Source organism: Muscardinus avellanarius, assembly GCF_963383645.1.
Source record: "Muscardinus avellanarius genome assembly, chromosome: 2".
In the NCBI taxonomy this organism is placed as follows: Eukaryota; Metazoa; Chordata; class Mammalia; order Rodentia; family Gliridae; genus Muscardinus; species Muscardinus avellanarius.
This window is the reverse complement of record NC_137787.1, coordinates 77,867,267-77,889,122: the sequence shown is the minus strand read 5'-3', so window position 1 is coordinate 77,889,122 and position 21,856 is coordinate 77,867,267. Positions and strand designations below refer to the sequence as shown.

General features: G+C 39.3%; 1 protein-coding gene across 3 annotated transcripts in view; it reads right to left on the bottom strand.

The window, feature by feature from the left end:
• ACVR1 (activin A receptor type 1) overlaps nt 1–21,856 on the bottom strand; it is a gene marked incomplete at both ends in the record, with an annotated part of 52,190 nt that overhangs the window by 10,188 nt on the left and 20,146 nt on the right. For all 3 annotated transcript variants that reach the window (XM_080689078.1, XM_080689076.1, XM_080689077.1), the window contains 5 exons: nt 4,089–4,286; nt 8,221–8,496; nt 13,180–13,326; nt 17,058–17,157; nt 20,896–21,107. In XM_080689078.1, coding sequence (XP_080545204.1) covers nt 4,089–4,286; nt 8,221–8,496; nt 13,180–13,326; nt 17,058–17,157; nt 20,896–21,107 — 933 coding nt within the window. The remainder of the gene's footprint in view (nt 1–4,088; nt 4,287–8,220; nt 8,497–13,179; nt 13,327–17,057; nt 17,158–20,895; nt 21,108–21,856) is intronic.

Below are 21,856 nucleotides of genomic sequence, written 5' to 3'. Positions count from 1 at the left end.
CAGGTATATGTTGTACAGTCCAAGTACACTGCCTTCTCGAATTCTAGATGCAGAATTGTGTATAACCATCCAGGAATGTGGCATTTTCCAAACCTGGAGCTATTAACTCAGAAACTCTGCAGTCCAGCCCTGTGTAGCAAGCACCATAGGTGATTCTGATACATGCTCCAGTTTCAGAGCTATCGACCCAGCAAACCCCTACCTTAAGATCACAGAGAAATTTGCACAGGAAAGTTGAGAAAACGGTTTTCTTTTTACCAGTTTGAATTCAGTGTCAAGCTAACACCACAAGTAAATTACAAAAGACACTATTGAGAGATTTTCAAATGTTTGAAAATGGACTTAAGTCTCATTTCCTGTACAGAAACAGCATGAGGTTTATTATTAGTAAGAAATAAATGTAAAATTCCAGTAAAAGTACAGAATAAAATATTCCATATTTTTATGCTCATGGTCCACTTGAGAATCATACTGCTCCATGGGAACTATCTGGTCATCAATTTTTATAATGGACTCAGAACCTCAGAGGATGCATAATTATAATAACCTTCTTAATATAAGATATTCATATATTTAAATGAGGTACCTTTTATATATGATAATTTCAAAAAATATATATTTCTTTAATGGCAGTTCCAAAAGATTGGAAGAAAGTGAAATAGGTATATAGCACCCTGGGGTAGGGAGGATATTGTAAATTAGAACAACTCTTATGGAAAGCAATTTGGCAATGTGTGTCAAGCCATAAAAATGCCCATACTTTTTGACCTATTAAGTCTACATTTTTTTCAGGTTGAAAATTAATTCCCCAAATGAAAAAGTTATATGCACAAAAATATCTACTATAGGCCCCTAGTGGGGTAGACAGGATGTCTAACAGTATGAAAATGCCTAAGTTAATAAAACACCATGTGACCATTTAAAATAAGAACAGAGATTAGTTAACAACAGTAAAAACCACACCAAATGAAAAAGATGACACAGAATTATATCTGTGTCATTACCACTGAGTTTAAAATGTGTGCATGGAGAAATGGAAAGAAACAAATGCTGGAATTTGAAGACAAAATTTCTCTTATTGTTCTTTCTACTTACTTTTCTTGTCTTGGGGGAATAATAATTAAAATATTAATATGAATAAAGTGGGTTTCCAAGCAGCACTGAACTTTCAAACTTGAGTTTAAATAAACTGATTTGGGAGTGTGTTTGTGTGTGTGTGTGTGTGTGTGCATGTACATGTACGTGTACATGAATGTTCATAGATGAAGAACTAGAGAAAAAGAAGAATATGTCAAATTAGTCATTGCTAAAGGACAATAGATTATTTAAAGGTGCTTTAAAATAAGACATAAAATATCCTTACTCTCCCCCGCCCCAGAAATCAAACCACAATACAGAATAGAAGCTCAACCCACAAAATTTTAGGAAATAGTACAGTCTAAATTATGCAGAGGGGAGATGAATAAGTCAAAAAGCGACCAAAATGTTCTCTCTTCTACCATCCATGGTTGTTTTTCTTTTCCAAAAATAATGTTAAACAGAGGAGCTAGCAAGCAAGCTAACATTTGTTGAGCTAAATTTTCAACGGATGACTCTAACTTCAAACTGACTACTATTAATCAGAGCTGATCTTTAAAAGCCATTTGGGTTTATGCCTATGACACAGGGCGCGGGTTTGCAACATGAGTTCTTACAAAGCCTGGCTCCCGGGTCCCTGCCAAGTGAGCTGTTTGGCGCTGCGCCGGCACGCCCACAGCTGGGAGCGCTACCGTGCTGGCTGTGGGATGCCAGCTTCCTCTCATTTGGGGAAGTTCCCCATCACACAGCTGATTCTGACAGCAACCCCTCTCTAAGTTCACTGCTAAGATAAAGTAATCAGAGTCAGAGACTTTTTTACAGTTTCAAGGCATTTGAGAGCAGCTAGGAAGGGGCTGAGGAAATAAAGTTGATGTGCAATTTCAGGCAAAGTTCAGAACTTTATAAATCAGCAAAACAATCTCTCTGTCGCAAACAATCCTCCAGGCGCTTCAGTGGCACAAACTGCAAAGCACTGGCTCCCAACAATTGAGAAATAATTACCAAGAAAATGTTCATGACTCCATAGAAAAAAGAAAAGTACTTTAAAAGACCTGCCAAGTTACAATCCATGTATGTTTAATCTGAAACACTTGCTTTGATGCCTTCTGAGGATTTGTTCAAAGCAGACACACTCTACTGTCACATAAAGAGCTACCAGGAGGGTATGCCAATTTTAATTATTGTACAATAAAGCTGTATTAAGTTTCCCAATCCCACTTTCCCCACAGAACCTCCTGGTCAGGCTGTGTCAGTCAAGAAATCTATGACTAGCCCACAAATCTCAATCCTTGAAAAAAAAAAAAAAAAAAAAAAAAAAGCAGTGGAAGGTGGGATGGAGTACAGATGATAAAAACTCCATGACCTATTTCTCCAATATTTCAAATTTAGGATCCTAATGGGTCGCAGGAGGGTAAAACGAGAAGTATTTTTTTTAATAAAAATAAAAAAAATCTAAAAACATTACATTTTTGCCTATTTTTTCTGGGTCAACTTCAGATGAATGCCCTGTGAAATAAGATTTCCAAGCTCTTTAGATATGAAGAAGTCCGCCGGACATGGTGGTGCATGCTTGTAATCCCCGTGCTTGGGAGGCGGAGACAGGAGGATCACGCAGGTTCGAAGCCAGCCTTGCTGCCTTAAGAGACCCTGTTTCCAAATAAAAGAAGTATAAAATAGGTCTGGGAGTGTACCTTGGAGGTAGAAGGGTTTCCAGGAACCCCAGTACCACCAAAAATAAATAAATAAAATTTAAAGAAAACAATAAAAAATAAAAATAAAAATAGATATGAAGAAGTCCAAATCCATTCAGGGGATTCTGCTATAAAAACCATTTTGTGGGTTTTTGGGGCAAAAAAAAAAAAATTAGTGCTTTCCAAACACAATGTACTTAAAATTCAACTATGGATTTGAGATTGATTGAGGTACATAAAAGAACAAGAGTGAGAACTTGCTGTATGGGCACAGGTTAAAAAATGAGAACCAAATTTTCTCTTAACTGCCAAGCAACGCTATTTTATAAAGTTACTTATAAACCAATTAATATAAGCTACCTCTCCAGGCTCTCTGAAATTAAGTTTGACTTGTTTTGAAAGTACAGCCTAGAGCCGGGCGTGGTGGCACACACCTTGTAATCCCAGAATTTGGGAGGCTGAGGCAAGAGGATCGCGGTTCACAGAGAGCCTCAGCTACTTCGTGAGGCCCTCTGCAACTCAGTGAGAACCTGTTTCAAAATAAAGAATAAAAAGAGGCCTGAGGGTGTAGCTCAGAAGTAGAATGCCCCTGGGTTCCATCCTCAGTACCATAAGTAAGTTAAGTAAGTAAGTAAGTAGGTAAATAAATAAATAAATAAATAAATAAAAAGCACAGCCTACTTTTTTTTAAAAAGAGGTGGCGCATGCTTGTAATCCCCGCGCTGGGGAGGCAGAGACAGGAGGATCGCGCAGGTTCAAAGCCAGCCGCGCGCGCTGGTTTAGGAGACCCTGCTTCCAAAGTAAAAATGTAAAAATAGGTCTGGGAGTGTAGCCCGGAGGTAGAAGGGCTTCCAGGAACCCCAGTACCACCAAAAAAAAAAAAAAAAAAAAAAAAAGAGGTGGTTTTCAAGTGTGAAAACTGCATCTTTTCTCAATAATATGATCGTATATAGTAACAATACCTAAAACAGTAGAATTCACCCTTTGGCTTTACTTGAGCATTCTCCTGAAATCAAATCTACCTTATGAAAAGGAAGCAAAATAGGAAGAGAGAAGAAGTGAAATATGGGCCAGTTCAAACAAAAACCAGGGAATAATTGGTGTCTTCCAGAAATACTGTTTTTCAACCATCACTTCTTCTCTTATACTTCAAACATGATGACATTATACTATACATACCAGCCATACATCAAATATAAATGCCTGCAGTTCAATAAATATATTCAAGAAACATTTTGGCCTTCCATATTCCTTTTGCCTTTTTAGTGGTAACAGTGTCAAGAGAAAGTAGAAAAGGATAACATTCTATCAGATACCCACCATTGCTCACCATCCGCCTGGCCACTTCCCACAAAACAAGTCCAAAGGCCCAAATATCGACCCTCTTGTAAGAATCAAAGCAATCCACTTGGATGGTTTCATCTAGAACTTCGGGGGCCATGTAGCGCTTGGTGCCCACGCGGGGGTTGTTCCCCACGTCCAGCTGATTAGTGCTCTGGGAATGCATGACTGCGAGGCCTACGGGGAAGAAGACAATGTTGTTAATTATAATTAGCTCACTTTTTTTATATAAGGCTGCGGGAGGATTTTAGACCAACCCCAATCAAGAGCACCCTCTGGTGGCATGTGCAGTCACTGATGCGCTCAGATTAATCCCTGGAACACTAGTGGTGAGTTTTTGGAGTGAGAGCAGGGAAGAGAATTCATACTAGACACATTATGAGGCCATCAGGTTAATCTATGAACCTCTACAAGATGAAAGGTCAATGTTTGAAGTCCAAAGGAAAACAGGTTCACATGTTAAATTTGAGCTTCAATGTAGCTTAACCAGAAGCAGATTAATCTTTCAAATTCCACCATTGCTTCCGCTAGTCTCCAAACACAAATTTCAAACAGCATGAGACTAAGGATTCGGGGTAATTTATCACTACATAAACGGTGGACTGCGACAGGAAGTGCTACATCCCTAAAGGAGGACCCATCAAGAGCTGACCCAACCACAGGTTTTTCTGCAGTCACAGGGACAGACAGAATCACACCCGACCTCAACTCATTTTAGAATTCTTCAGTCAATTAGAGAGACCTGGCATTCTTCACTAGCCAGTAGGGACACACAGAATCATGGATCATTTGGGTTTGGAATTATTTATTGATGGAATTATACATATCAACTGAAAATGATTCCTATTAATACTCAACAGAATGAAAAGCACTACTAAACTAAAGCAAGATGCCCTTGTTACCTTTGCCATCTAAAGACCTCGTGGGAATCAGGAATGCTACTCTTTCCACTGCATGGCTTTGACGTGGGGTAGTGACTCCATATAAAGCCAGGAAGACAGCACATGTTATCTCACCCGTAGTAAGTAGCAAAGACATTGACAACTGCCTTCAACTAAAGCACACTGGTTCTTCTTCCCCCTATTTTCTATATAACAGACACCAAGACTCTACACTTATTGTGAACATTTCCAAAATCATATACACCCTTCCACTATTTCCAGGACCAGAGTCAAAATATCAAAATGTTTAAATGATATGGTTTAGACAGAATATGGAGCTGTAGTGTCTTTTAAACACTTCAAAAAATTTTTTTTAAATTTCTCCCTTTAAGAAGTAACACTAATTCCTCATCCCCTAAGAGTGGACTGAAGAGAATACTGAATACTTCGGTCCCGTAAAACACTATTTCTGAAGAGAATATGGCAAAACAACAGTACAGATCTTTAAAAATTAGGATATAAAAGGCCTTATAACGTTATAAAAGGCTCTTTGTTCCTTTAGCTCACCCATCATGTTATGAAGACACAGACCTGTGAAGAGGTCAACATAACAAGGAACTGGGGTTCACTGCCAACAGCCATGCGGGTATGCCATCTTGGACTGGATCTTTTAGCCCCGGTCAAGCCTTCAGATGTCTACAGCCCTGACCAACAGCCTGACCAAAGCCTCCACTAACCCCTGCACTGAAATCACACTGCAAGTCATTCCAAGATTCCTGATCCTCGAGGAGATGTGTATGAGATCATAAATTTGTATTGTTTTAAGCTGCTAACTTTTACAGAGAATCTGTTACCTAGTGACAATTATTGCACAAAAGAGATAAAGCAACCAAATGCAATGTGTGAGTTCTTGTTAGAAAAAAATAAGAAAAATTTTAAAATGGCTGTTAAATGTCATCAGAAGATTACTAAAAAATTTTAAGTGAGTAAACTATGTTTATGAAGGAAATGAATTTTGAGGTGCTATTCAAAGTGCATTCTAAAGTACTCAGAAGTGTGAGCCAGGAACGGTGGCGCACGTTTGTAATCCCTGCGCTTGGGAAGCAGAGACAGGAGGATCCTGCAGGTTCGAAGCCAGCATCCTGGCTTAAGAGACCCTGTTTCCAAATAAATAAATAAATAAATATATATATATATGTCTGGGCATGTAGCCCAGAGGTAAAAGGGTTCCAGTACCACCAAAAAAAAAAAAGAAGTGTTGTGATGTCAGCAAAAACATAGGGTTTATGATTTTTTTATTAACAAAAACAAACATACCATCCACACACAGATAAAGCAACTGTGGCAAAATTTTAACAGTTTTGAATCTAGGCGTTGAAGATTTCAAATTATTACCACAATATTATTTTAAATGTTTTGCATGTTTGCATTTCTTTATAATAAAAAGTTAGAAAAATAAGTGAAATGCTGGTCTTTCCATAGCATCAGTAATAGAACACAATTTCTAATGAGTGTTCCTTAATTTCTGGGTATAATGTGAAAAACTATGATCTTATAGGAGCTGTTTCCTATACTACGTTATCACCTGCATAATGACTCCTTAGCACAGATTTATACACCACCTGATGTAGCTAACTGGAAAGCTGCAGGTCAAATGATGCAGATTATTGAAAAACTCCTCCTCACTCCCTTCCCACCAAGTCCCACGTACAAAAGCCAAGCACTCAGTCTGCTCATTGTCCCCAGACCACTGGATTATAACCACAGCTGCCTTTGGGATCCTCATGACTTGCCCAGCCTTTACAACTCGGAATCATATCAGAGTCCTGTGAGGTAGGCTAACTGGTTTTCAGTTATATGAGTAATATTCAAACACATAATTATGAAAGTTGCAAACAATGCAGAAGTATAGTGCACGACATCAAATACTGGAGTCTCCATAGCTAAGGCCCCTTGATCTTTGAACTCAGTGTAAGCAGTATCAGCGCTTGGGTCAGGTAAACAGACCTTTGCAAAGATACAGGGTAAATAATAGGGAGAGTTAGAATTCAACTCCAAATAATCCTGCCTCTAACAGCCATGATATAAGTCCATAAAAACTTTCCTTACCACAGCTAAACTGCTTGCGAAGAGCTTTATGATCATGCACTTATTGTAAAATAACTTCTCAACATAAAAGAGAACTTAAAGGGATTTAAAGAAAAGAGATTTTCCTGACATGTCAAGCCCCTTTGTTTAAAAACAAACAAAAGATTAAGCTTAATTATTATTCAAATTAAAGCCAATTTTGTTTAAATTATGATCAGTCTAACAATAATTACAATAATTTAATAAACCATTTTTTAATCAAATAGAAAGAAGACTCTCAATAGTTCATTGAAAGAGATGGCCAATATTATAATTCAGTTCTTATTGCCACATTTATTCAGCTGATATTCTGGGATCTAAGATGAATATGGCTTTATATAAAATGTCACTATTCATGAGACAATCTTATTTATAGTGTAATTAATACTGAGTCTTACCCTCACACTGTAAGAATGAGATATTCCAGCAGAGCAAGGAAGAATAAGTTTGAGGGCAATTTTTCCTTTTTCCCAAATTAATAATTTTGCCTTGGTTATAGAAGAATGACTTTAAAAACCTTTTTAAGACAAACTGGTGCCACAGAATATTTAACTGTGTGCCTAATTTATGTAAAGGTTTGTGAAATCAGAATACAACAGTTTTTAGTTGCCTCTCACAGTGGGGCAGGAACTGAGCGAATGAACCTGAGGTGACTTTCCAGAATTATTGGGAAGTCCTGACAGAGATTTAGGTTTGACAGCATTGGTCAAAACCCTTAGAATGTACAGACGATTATGTATTTTATGGCATGTGGATTTTGCCTGAATAAAAGAAAAACAAATAAGGCACTCTAGTTAACGGTATACTGGTATGAATGTCGAGGTCACTGGAGGACAGGGTCACTTCTCTGCAGTTTATGTTAAGGAATATAAGAAATTGAGAACTGATGGCTAAAAGATATGTGACAAAGCTTAAAAAATACTAAAGTACTAAATCGCAGGTGGCCGCATTATAGTAGTTGATTGTAAAGTTCTGCCAACGTTCCGGTATACTTGAAATGTTTCATAGCAACATATTAAGGAGGAAAAGAGGTACAATCTGGATAAATATTGGCGTACAACATAAGTTAAAATGGTAATTTAAAAATATTTTCAAAAATTTACCCAGATCTGCTATGCAACATTGTCCATTCTTCTTCACAAGGATGTTTTTGCTCTTTAAATCTCGATGGGCAATGGCTGGTTTTCCTTGGGTCCCAAATATCTCTATGTGCAAATGTGCGAGACCACTAGCTATGGACAGCACTATCCGAAGGCAGCTAACTGTATCCAGAGTAGTGAGCTGAAGATAGTCATACAATGATCCCATTTCATGGTAATGTGTAATTAACCACAACTGGGTACTCGAGTGTCTCGATGTCATGTCTGAAGCAATGAAACCTGGAGAGAGCAAGAACAAAATTAACTCATATGTGAGTGTTCCATGTTGAAACTTTTAATAACCAGAAATAGTGACTTACACAGTAGCAATCATCTGCAACAAAAATATGAAAGATAACCAATTGCAATGAGAGGAGGGGTCTCATTGAGGAGCAGCAGAGAATATAATAGCATTTATTCCTTAAAAGGACCCCAAAAGCCACTAGGAAATCATATTAGTTTTCCATTTTAAGTGATCCTTTAAAAATTTTTTTACATTGTATTTAATTTAAGATAAGGTCAATAGCCTTGTGTTCACCCAGAATGATAGTGCCAAACCTTTCAGCACACTGCTATTCCAAACATAGGTTATTTATCAACTAGTTTGAAAAAAGAAAATCATAAAATCTGGATCTGGAAACTATATTCTAATCCTGACTCTGCTATGATTTGCTATGTCATAATGGGCAATTCTGTAGGCTCTCTGGCCTATACCTGCTCAGCTGCAAAATAAAGGGATGAGTTTATGTTAAGTTATTGACTAATTCATCAAATAAAGAAAGAACCAATCAGTCGGGCGTGGTGGCCCACGCTTGTAATCCCCGTGCTTGGGAGGCAGAGACAGGAGGATCGCGCAGGTTCGAAGCCAGCCGCGCTGGCTTAAGAGACCCTGTTTCCAAATAAAAAATGTAAAAAAATAGGTCTGGGAGTGTAGTCCAGAGGTAGAATGGCCTCCAGGAACCCCAGTACCACCAAAAAAAAGAAAATAAAGGAAAGAACCAATCAAACATAATGAACATTTATGATGCCCTATTTCAGACACACAGAAAAACCATGGTGATACTGTTTGTTGGCTAGAAAATATATACAAAAAGGAGAAAATTATAATATGATATGAAAAGTACTATAGTATATATCTGCAAAGGGCAACGTGACCACAGAGGAGAAATAATCATAATTCAGTCAACATATTACAATAGGTCTCCACAGGAAGAACTGAACTGGTCTTAGAGATGTAGATGCAGAAAGTGATTTTTTTCATCATTGTGAAGAAACTTTTGACCACACTAGAGGAACTCTTAAATCTTTAATAACTTTCCTGAAAGTGAGTACCCCAAACCCTAAAAGGACCACTCAAATAAATTAAATTGCTATTGTGGTAGTGTGGCCTCTACCAATCTTCTCTCAAGGGAGATTAGCTTCTGATTAAATAATAAGCAAATTTAGGTTTTCTCGCTTTTTCTCAGCCCCTACTCTTTTTTGGGGGGCGTCTGGGGATGGAACCCAGAGGCATCTGACCTCTGAGCTATACCCCCTGACCAATATTTTATTCTTTATTTTGAAAAAGGGTCTCACTGAGTTGCGGAGGGCCTCACTAAGTAGCTGAGGCTGTCTGCGAACCGTGATCCTCCAGTCTCAGCCTCCCAAATGCTAGGATTACAAGTGTGTGCACCACCACACCCGGCTTTCTCAGCTCCTACTCTTAAAAGAATGAATTTGTCTGCCCTGTTAATTGAACCTTCAGAAAAATGACTTTTAAATAAGTCAGACTTTTCTCAACTATCTCTCAATGTGAATTATTTACATCTGTTTCACAGTTGGAACATTGTGGTGGAATACTCATGTTTTCAGGTCGGCCTGGGCATTGGATGTGTTCATGACATGGGGAGAAAGTGAGTAGGCCGAATGCCTCTGATACTTCACAAAGACATCCACTCAGGCACTGCACGAGCTAAAATAAAACCTAGTCTTAAGAGATGATGAGTACCCCTTATGAGTCTCTCGCTGAAGTTGCTTGTGGGTGCCAAGGTACTGCACAGCTTTCATAGCCAGGATATAAGACCACCATAAAGCGCAGCTTTCAGAGAGGCCCCAGAGCTATACAACTCACATGCAGGCACTACTATCCCTGAAGGGGGCAGGGGGAGCTTGCCCAAGTCACGTACAATCTCTACCTTGGCTTCCTTATTTTAAGATGAGGAAAATATCAACATATCTCAAATGATCACATTAAGGAAATCTAACTTCTCATACATGAAATATTATTGCAAAGGTACCTTTCAAATTTCCCTTATGACTAAATCCAGTTGAATAAATATTTCCTGGGTACCTGCCACATGCAGAGTACTATGCTTAGCACTGGTGTGAATGCTAAGAGAATGAAATGATTCTTGTCCTCAGTGTACAGTTGGGTGGTTTCATAAGTTACTTAACTAGAGTGCATGGATAAGAGAACATTTGCACAGTATAGCAATAACTAAAGTACTTTGTGTCAAGAGTTTGTGAACCCTGGATGAAAGGGGACACATGAATGTACCCTTATTTCAACAGGTCTCAGACCATACATGCTGCTTTAAGGGTATGTGACCTTACCCATTAAGTTTTTTGGTGTTTTTTGGTGGTTTTGTTTTTTTTTTTTTTTTTTTTTTTTTTTGGTGATGGAAATTGAACCCAGGGGCGTTCTATCTCTGAGCTACACCCCCCAGACCAATTTTTTATTTTTTATTTGGAAACAGGGTCTCACGCAGTTGCAAAGGGCCTCCTCACTAAGTAGCTGAGGCTGTCCGTGTACCGTGATCCTCCTGTCTCAGCCTCCCAAATGCTGTGATTACAAGCATGCGCCAACATGCCCGGCTTGAGTAATTCCACTGTTTACTGTTAAGTAATTTTCTATGCCATAGCTTCGAACACAACTTACCTCTTTTTGTTGGTCAGCCTTAGTGTTTCAGTGGCAGAGGGGAAAATGGGACATTCAAGGATAATGCTGACTATAGATAAGCTTCCACCTACTCTCCCGAATCCAGAATCCAAAAAGTAACTCCACTGCGATATGACCGTCCAGCAGAATAATACAGAGTACAAACTGCAATTCAGAGTTGAACTGCACAATTGAGGCCCAGGTCCCCTATTTAACATCTCCATGTATTACCTGCTTTATCAATTAAAACTGGAAAAATAAGAGTACTTACCCTCTGACTGTCATGGTGATGATTACATGAGAATATTCACATGAAGTACTTAAAGCAAGGGTTATAGAAATAGTAACTATCCGTTATTATTATTATTATTATATATGTGTGGTACTAGAGATTGAACCCAGGGGCATTCTACCTCCAAGTTACACCCCCAGATCTATTTTTTTTTTTTTCCTAAATTTTGAAACAGGGTCTCGCTAGGTTGATGAAAGTCTCACTACTTCTTGAGGCTGTCATTTATCCTGCGATCTTTCTGTCTCAGCTTCCCAAGTACTGGGATTATAGATGTGTGCCACCACGCCTGGCTTCCGGTATTATTTTGATGGTGTTTTTACTGCTGTCCATACTACTGTTGTCCATGATGCCTAAACACAAGGCCATGTGTGATGAGAGTTACAGTGGCTGTGCAGAAAAGCCCAAGTCATTCCATGGAGAGAAAGTGGAGGGCGGATGAGAAGTTTTGATGGAGGAAGGGTGGTTGGACGGTGGGAGGAGACAGTGGGTGGTCAAGAACAATAGGAACAAGGATAAAGCAACCTAAATGTTTGCAGCAATCCCAAGGAATGGCACATACTAAATAACTAAATGTGGACATAACTAAATGTGGACACACTTGTAGTTGATGCTTACGGAGCTCCTAGAAGCCCTCAAACAGGAAGTCTTCAGTGCCAGACCCAGGAGCCATGAATGTGGTAAAAGTCACTTTGAGCAGAATGGTCTCTGCTCCCCAGTGGAAGACAATTCTGTGTGGAGGGAGGGACTGGAAATGGGAAGCTGGCAGCAACAATACAGGTGAGGATTAGGTGATGACTAGGGCTCCGCGTGTAAGGGAAAGGGACAAAGCAACATCAGAAACCAAAACAATTCTGCGATGAAACATCATTACCACACCACTGAAGAGATGCTTTGGACAACTATCAAACCATCGTTTACTGACAACTCTTAAATACCGAACGGGTAGTAGTAGAATGGAAATAAATTCTGGCAGTGGCCTTCCTATAAGCCAGACCTAATCCAATATTCATGAAGTGGCCAACTCTCTTCTGCAAGGTTAAAGAACTCCAGGCAGCATTCACCATACATATGAGTATCGACACATTTACAGAAATTTTTCAAAACTACAAAAATCAGTGGGCCCAAGGAGTATGTTCACCCCTTAGACTGCCATTGCAGGATTTCAGTGGGCATTTTACATATTTCACAAATGTTGCTAAGCTTTAGTTTCCAAATTAAAATGTATGCTGAATCCCTCTGGAAATCTGGTCTTTAAAAATGATGCCTAGTTTGAGGGAATGTGCATTTAATTATGATGTCCCGGGGAGCTGTGAATCTCTAGGAAAGAGTCCAAAGATCTTTCTTAGTTTGATTCAAGTAATAAATATTCAAAAAGGGTGGGGTGAGTAGAAGAACTCGTGAAGCCTTGAAGTGAACAATACGGGGCAAATTTTTGTTGTTTAAATAACGATCTGCAGATGCAGGAATAAGAATGAGCAATAACGGGTTTCCTTTTCATCATCCAGAGTGTCTTACCATGTAACTTATATGCAGACTTAAATGAGAAATTGATGTTGAAAGAAAACTGAACAGTATATAAATACGGAGACTCCATGTATCACTTTTCAGGAGGAGCTCTCAAATTTATATTCGACAAACCCAAGAGGGCAAAGGTTGCCAATTATGTCTACCTAGATACAATTCAGTGGAGGTGGGGTGCTACCTTTGTACTTACCTAAAATATTCTCATGCCTCAGCATCACAGTGTTGTACAATTCTGTTTCCCTGAACCACGACTTCTCATCCCGGGAGGAGAAGATCTTCACGGCAACGTTTTCCCCTTGCCAACTGCCCCGCCACACCTCACCATACCTGCCTTTTCCTGTGGGAAGCAGAACAGTGGTGGCATTAGAGGTTGATGCATGAGAGGAAGCCAGCCTGAGTGACTCCTAAGCATTAGCCAATGAGCCCGGTGCCTGCAAGTCTAATCTTTCCTGTTACCTGCTGGAGAAACTCAGTGTGGTGATACAAATATCACAGCCTTTAAAGATGTACAGACCTTGGGTGGAACCTGGCCCTCTTCTCCAATTCACAAAATAAACTCTCTTCCATGAAGAAATAAACTCTCTTCTCTATTCGCAATGTACAACTGGCAGTTAATGGCTATTTACACCTTTAAGTTCCTCTACTGAAAAGGTATAAAAAGCATATGGTTTTAAAAAAACACAAAAAAAGTTAGTGAAACCTACAATATGGTATAGATGATTCGATTTCAATGTGTGTAAAAAGCCAAAAAGTAATGTGTATGTAGCTGAACTGATGGCTTCCATGATTCCTTGGCTTCTTGCAGAATCGATATTTTATATGTATACAAATCTGAATTTACACATGCTTTTTTTTTTCTTCACAAAGGAGACTACTACATTTGAGATGCATGTTCTGAGGATAAATGAAAACAATACAACATAATGCTGTGAAGGAGCCTGTCAAGCTCCCTACCACCTTCCCTAAAGGATTTCTCAGTGGAGGATGTATTTCTAAAGAGGATTTGCAAAGTCTTGAAGACATAACCCTAGAACAGTTCCCATTTCTGACACTGGTCATGGTATCTGTTTATTAGACAATCCCTGTGACGCCACAAGTGGGCCCCACTGGGAAGGCCACCTGGAGAATACATTCTGCCACTTTAGCTGTGATGTGACTTTTCTGGTGCAAAGCCCCCACCTCTTACAGCAACACACTTGTCAGTTTGTCAAAGACAGGCTCCCTCTTTCATTCTTCTCTTTAATTATAGGTAAGGGTGATCAGAGAGGTTGGGAGGAGGAAGTAATTGCCTCAAGACTATGGGGCTCAACACAGGGTATAATCAGCCAGAGCAGCAATGCAGCAGGAGATGGAGCTTGCAGGGCAATGGGCTTTCTGCCCAGGAGAAGGGCGGCTGGGATCGCAGGGCTGGAAGAAGCAGCTGCAGTGCCACCTGCACGCGCAGGAACACAGCCCTTTCCTGGAAAAACTAAGCCACTAACCCAAACATGGAGAGGGAACAGGTCTCTCCAGGTGGCACTCCTGAAACATCTTCAAAACCACTGAATCTAGATGCCCTGACAAGAACCAATGTCCCTAATTAAATACCGGTGACTAACCCTCCAGGATGTGAAATGGGGCCAGCAATTGCTCACTGTGGACCGCTGTCAGGTCACACAAATACTACTTATACTTAGTTCAGGATTTGTTTTAATCAGATCACAGCACTTGCTTGGCATATGTAGCACGAGATGGGTGCTCCAGGTAAGAAAATACAAGATCAGCCTAGAAAAATGATACGCTAAACTTTACCTGCCCTTGGTCTACTCTGTGTCTTTATTTTCCCTTCACCCTCATTTTTTCATTGAGAAAAAAGGGAAAATAGTCCTAAGAATTGTGGCTTCAAATCCCCCCCCTTAAAAAAAGCATTGTTAGCTGGGTGTGGTGGAGTATGTTTGTAATCCCAGTACTTGGGAGGCGGAGACAGGAGGATCTCGCAGGTTTCAAACCCAGCCTCAGCTGGTTTAAGAGCCCCTGTTTCCAAATAAAATATAAAATAGGTCTGGGAGTGCAGCCCGGAGGTAGAAAGCCCCTGGGTCCCATCCTCAGTATCACCCCCCCACCCCCCCAAAAAAAAGCATAGGGCAGGGTAGCTAGAATTAAAATAGAAACGTATTTCAGCCAGGGTGGTGGTGCATGCTTGTAATCCCAGCATTTGGGAGGCTGAGACCAGAGGATCCTGGTTCAAGGACAGCCTCAGCTACTTAGTGAGGCCCTTTGCAACTCAGTGAGACCTAGTTTCAAAAAAAAATTTTTTTTTTAAATAGGGCTGGTGGTTGTAGCCCCTCGGTTCCATAAATAAAAAAAAAAAAGAAGAAGAAGAAAGAAATCTATTTCAAATGGTTTTCAAATACTTTTAAATTGTCAAGTGCATTTTGTAAATGCAGTCATACACAGAAGCCCATAAAACCAGAAAAGAAAGAAAAGCACTGGCCCTAAAACCCTGGCCATGGAGTCCACAAAAGAAATTTCCAAGGTACCTGAAGTTTGGCTATTCACTGAGCACCACCTGGAAATGAATGACCTAGTCCAACCTCTCAAGTTATTATTATTATTTTTTTTTTTGGGTGGTACTGGGGTTCCTGGAAGCCCTTCTACCTCCGGGCTACACTCCCAAACCTATTTTATAATTTTTATTTGGAAACAGGGTCTCCTAAGCCAGCGCAGCTGGCTTCAAACCTGCACAATCCTCCTATCTCCACCTCCCAAGCACGGGGATTACAAGCGTGTGCCACCACGCCCGGCTCAAGTATTTTTTTTACCCATAAGTAATAACATGTTCCTCATACAGCTTATTGCATACATTTTTTAATTCAAAGCCATATGATATAAAACCTTACTATGGAGTGCCATTGCTTTCATTGAAGTTTTTGGCACTAACCCCCCCCCCCCGAAAAGTGCAATAATTGAATATGTACCTGTTTTTTAAAGTACCATATTATGTTGCCCTTTGTGCTCTGGGTCTAATATCTGAGTACTGAGCATGGGCTATGGTGCTGTACTGTGGGTTGTGACAGCCCAGATACAGAAGGGTAGAGGGCAGCAGACAGGTATGTGTCCCCCATCACCATCTCACCGCCATGACCCAGACACGCTGGTCCATAATCAAACTGGATGCTAGCATTAGTACAAGAAGACAACTCTGGTTGTTCATACTGAGCACATCTGGGGCTTTTCCATCTCTATTTTCTCTATTTTCTATGGCACACACCCATATTCCCAGCCACTCAGTAAGCTAAGGTAAAAGGATCAAAAGGATCAAAAGGCCAGCCTGGTCAACTTATCTCAAAATAAAATAAAAGCCTGGGGACGTGGCTCAGTGACAGAATACCAAACACTCCACCAACAGACTATTTAGCAAGCCTTTAAAATATGTCCAATATGTCCAAATGCACGAAAAAGTACGTGATCTTAAAATTATAAAAAGGGCACAAATTATACACATCATGATTATATCAATAAAAACATGTTCCTATATGAAGAAAATGAGAGGCGATAAAAACGCAGGCAGATTTTACTTAAGGAGTTAAGACCTTCAGTACAATTTGTTTCATTTTTAAAGGATTTTTAAAAAAATTTTAATTGATAAGTAATAATCATTCATCTTATTATTTACTTTTCAAGGGAGGGAAAGAGTGAGAAGAATTAGAGAACTGCAATAAACAACTTTATTATCCAAAAGCCTACTTACCTCAAATCATTTACCATCTACTGTAAGAAGCAACCACATCAATTCACTTTTCAACCTTTCCATCATCCCAAAGAGTCCACTTACAACTGAAACTTTTGACTAGGTGTTCTCTACAGCAGTTAGTTACGACTCTCTTGAGTCAGGTGTTCCATCATTAGTCAGAGAACTGAGACCACACAGCTATCTCCTGAAGTTTGTTAAGTGATACCACGTGGCAGCGTGGCATCTCCTAAGTTTAATAAAGATGCAACAGAAGCAGATCTTACAAGTTTCATCTTACTCATGCAACTATGACTAACATTCCATTTTGGCCACGAAGGAAAGGAGAAGAGCATTACCAACACACTCCAACAGTGTAATCTGGCGAGCCACTGTTCTTTGTACTAGAAAAGGAAGACCGGAACCACTTCCTGATGTACACGAATGATCCAGTAAATCCTATGGTTTAAGACAGAGAAAAAGAAATTACTAAGCAATGGCTCCTGGTTTAGAGTATGCACACATGTCACTGTAATTCACACAGAGGACAGCTGTCCTAGAGGGTCCACTGGAATGGCTGGAAAGCTCCGCTAGAAGAATTGGGTGTATTTCATAGAAAAGCTAGAGGTCAGCCCTTTTCCTAATATATGGTAGATTTTTACTTAGGGACACATAAATTTTTCTTATACTCAAGAGTTTTAGAATAAAATACATTTTTTAAGAAGCTGAGCAAAGTCAAAGATGCATAATGGAAAGTTTCAGAAGCAGCACTGAGCACATAGGAGTAAAAAGACTAGTGGTTGGAACAAGAAGGGGCACCGAGTCCTTTCAACACCAAGAGCTGGGTATAATTTACCATATTCTGCTATATCCATTAAATATCTATAAAATAATCCACTTCAGGTGCTATACCAACTAAAGAACAAATTTAGTAATATGAACAAATAACTAATATTTGTAATAGGAACACTCCAATAACCATATGAATCACTAAACTGATACATTCAAGCAGGGATGGATTCCCTGGATGGAAGTCACCTTTTAGGTTGATAAGGAACAAAAGGGTCACTCAATTAATACTTGTCATTTCTTAATGTAAATCATTCACAAACCAAGAAGCAAAAATAAACAAGTTTCATTAAAAATGTAAGTGAAAGTCCCAAATTGACCTCTATGAATGAATATGTTGACAAAGAGTGTCCTAATTAGTTCATTCATAAAGTTTTCCATCTTACTCTCAGTACAAGTCAAGAAGTCTTTTGGTATAGGGTTAACTACAATAACACTGCGCTCCTAGTGATGGTGTTAAGGTGGCAGTAATGTGGTGCCAGCATTCTCAAAGCTCTCCCTTTCCCATACATTTTAGCTGGCCTATTAAAGCAATATATTGATTTCTGTGAATTTCATCTTCTTTTACTTCCTCTGAGAACCACTGCAAAGTAGTGTTGATAGGCAAAATTATCAAAAACTCAGCATCCAAAGGAAGAAATTAGGAACCTTTAAAAACCACAAAAGGAATAATCAACAAGAAAATGAGTGTAAACGAGGCAGAGCCCACATCTCCTTAATCACTCTCTCTTACTATCTTCCCCCTATATTCATTCAATTATTTTTGGAAGAATATTTCTGAAAATTAAACTGTTAAAATTAAATATGTTGCTTTTCCATAATATAATTTTGGTTCTAAGCCCAGTCCCCAGATTTAGGGGGGATCGACCAAAGGCTAAATAAACATGTTCCCCAATTCCTGGATCCCCAGGCTTCTTTTTCAATGTAGTTGAGCAGTTTAGTGAGGGTATGCTTTGTTGAATCACATAAAGGAGCACATTGCTTAAATAAGCAAGCATGTAGACCAATAGTGACAATTTGTTTTAAATAAAGTTGCTTTCTTTAGTGTGTTATTATATGGTGATATACCATCGTCTGACATGGCTGAGTTTAGAAGGCTGCTTTGGCATATGCTCTCATTCCTCTCTCAAAATCCTAAAAGCTATTTAAACTGTAATTTACACTAGATATTCCAATTATTACCCTTGGTAATTAGTTATGTTAGCAGCTCTGGGGAACGAAGTTCTGACTAATCTATTTTAGAATCTGGCTTTGCTGAAGCTTTGTCAGGATTCATCCTTGCATCTTCTTGCTACCAACTCAATAGACTCATATAATTTTCCTTAAAGCTTGGAATAGACTTCTGTGTAAATTTCTTATTTAAAAAAAATTGTGTTTCCCTACTTTTCAAAATGGAAGGTCTTTATATCCTCCTTTCCTAGTTCTACTGTACCACAATTTCAATCTGAACATGAAAGGAAGTTACCAAAGGCTACTTGCTCTTTTTTCATATAAAAAAGTACACTTGACTAGGCAGCCCAGTGATGAAGTAGGCAGAGAGCCAGATGTTTCCCAGTCTGTATCAGCCACCATCAAGTGCTATGACAAGCCAGGTATGGTGGTGCATGCCTGTCATCCCAGTACTTGGGAGGCTGAGACAGGAGGATAGTAGGTTCAAGGACAGTCTCAGCAAGCAGTGAGACTCTCATCAACCTAGTGGAACCCTGTTTAAAAAAATAAAAATAAAATGGGGCTTGGGGGGTTGTTCAGAGGTAGAATGCTCCAAGGTTCAATTCTGAGGGAGGGAGGGAGGGAGGGAGGGAGGGAAGGAAGGAAGGAAGGAAGGAAGGAAGGAAGGAATGCTATGACAGCTTGCTGGGGGTAGAACCTGCAGTTATCTAGGTATAGCGTCAGAGCTACAAAAATGTCCACTGTTGGGGAGTCATCTTCTCTAGCAAAAGGAAGTTTTAGGGCAGGCCTAATGCCCAAGTAGAAGAGCAGGCCTTCATAAGCCTGGGTGATACATGGGCATGACATTAAAGAACACTGAATCACAGTAGAAAACTAACACCCTGATCATCTTTCAACTCACTGGATGACTACAAGGAGAGCTGGTCTGGTATCCTGTGCCCTTCACACTTCTAACAGGCACAATTTCTCCCTTTTTCAGAGTAGTTATCGGACTAGACATAGCATCCTTGTAGAATGTTAATACTTTTTTCCCTTGCACTTTATATTAATCTTTCATTTACAGCAAGTAATCCTTTCCTACAGTTTCTTTAAAACTAACATTTGACAAAGTCAGACTTTAAAAGTAACTAGGGAGGCCACTTTTAATGATTCTTTCATTTAAAATACACAAGAGTGCCGGGTGTCGTAGCGCACGCTTGTAATCCCTGCGCTTGGGAGGCTGAGACAGGAGGATCGCACAGGTTCAAAGCCAGCCTCAGCTACTTAGTGAGGCTCTCAGCAACTTAGTGAGACCCTGTTTCCAAATAAAATATAAAACAGGTCTGGGAGTATAGCCTGGAGATAGAAAGCCTCTGGGTTCTACCCCCAGTACCACACAAAAAATAAAATAAAATAAAATACACAAGAGTGATTTTTGACACATACATACAATAATTTCCATACTGAGCTGTGGCTAGTCTGAATTAAAACATGTTATAAGTGTAAGATACACCCAACAATTTGAAAACTTTTAAATAAAGGTAAAATACCTCATTAATTATTTTTATAAGTTATATGTTGAATGATAATCACATGTTGGCTGAATATATTGTTAAAATTAATTCCACATGTTTTGCTTGTTGTTGCTTTATTTTTTAGGTGGCTACTTGGAAATGTAAACTTGCTTATTGGACCACACTGACTTAGCCAAAGGACTGCACTCCACTAGGGGGCACCACAGGAGCAACAGAAATTTAATAGCTGCTTTTTTTGGATGTCAAGTTTTAAAGTCTTAAATTATAGGGTGTTGAAATAATCTAGAAGGGAAATTGATTTTTAATATTAAGCAAAAGTGCTCCTTTAAAAAGCACTTTTATTGCTAAAAATAGAGTAGCTGAATACCACCGACTCCAAGCCCTTCAAAATTGCAGGCAACCAATCATTCTCTGACCCTATTCCTTTACTCCCTAAAGAAAAGTAATTACCAAGAACCTACTAAAATAAGTCCCCTCCTTTACTTCATGTCTAAAATGATGATCTCATGTAAGAGGGAAAAAAATGCCACCATATGCATGCTTCGGAGATCAGTGGCCAATTCCAAGTGTGGACATTCACTGTTAGCTTTTCATGCCAGAAATATCAAAGTGTCTTCAACCATCTTTGTTACGCTTAGGATTCCCTGTGGGGTCACAGACTCACTGCTAATGTGCTGTCTCCAACATTGGTGGTGATGAGCCCCTCGATGGTGCCGTACTCCACATCTCTGGGATTGAGGCGTTCTTGGTTGCGCCTTTTAAATTTTCGGAGAGCAACTCCCAGTAGACAAGCTAGAAGGCATACTGCAAACACTACAGAGAGAATAATGAGGCCGACCTCCAAGTGGAAATTCTGTGTTCCAGGGAAGGATTTCCCTGGAGATGGGGGGGAAAAGGGGTAAAGTGATAGTTAGGATACTGTTTGCTTGTTATTTAGCATAACCAATGTCTGAACAAGTAGCTCCTGATCCTGACCACACAGCCTCACAAGACACAAAGTGTTGAACCTAAAATAGTTCCTTATACCTGGCCAATGGCCCATCCATTTAAACCATCATTCAATTATATATAATTGGAGTTAAAAAAAAAATCCACAGAGAATTAACTGTACTAATGCACATTCGTGAAAGTGCTTTTAAAATACAAAATACTCTACAAATCTTGATATTACTCTTATAACTTTGATTTCATATACAAGATGTTTTGTAATCAAGCCTTTCTAGACAGACACTATGCTACAGTATCTCTGTGAGGAAAGTGCTATCTGAGTTAAAACCAAATTACCCCATCTGTGTTCTCTCTCCAATATATCTTGGGTTTCTATTACTGAATTCTCATTGATCTTTTTATATCACAATTTCTGTCTCAGACCCTCTTAATTCATCTGTGCATTTGCTCCCTTACTCAGATATGCATTCACTAATTCACTTCCTCCTTCAGACATTATTATATTACCCATTCAAACATTGGTGTATTCACTCAAACATTTCACCTATCATTTGAGCAAATATTCAACAAAGGCTTTCGGGTTGCCTAGTCAGTTAAATAAGGTTCTTTAGTAGACAGTGAAGGCACAGAACTGGAGGTTTCCCAAATAATAATCACCTCTGAATCCCAGATTCCTT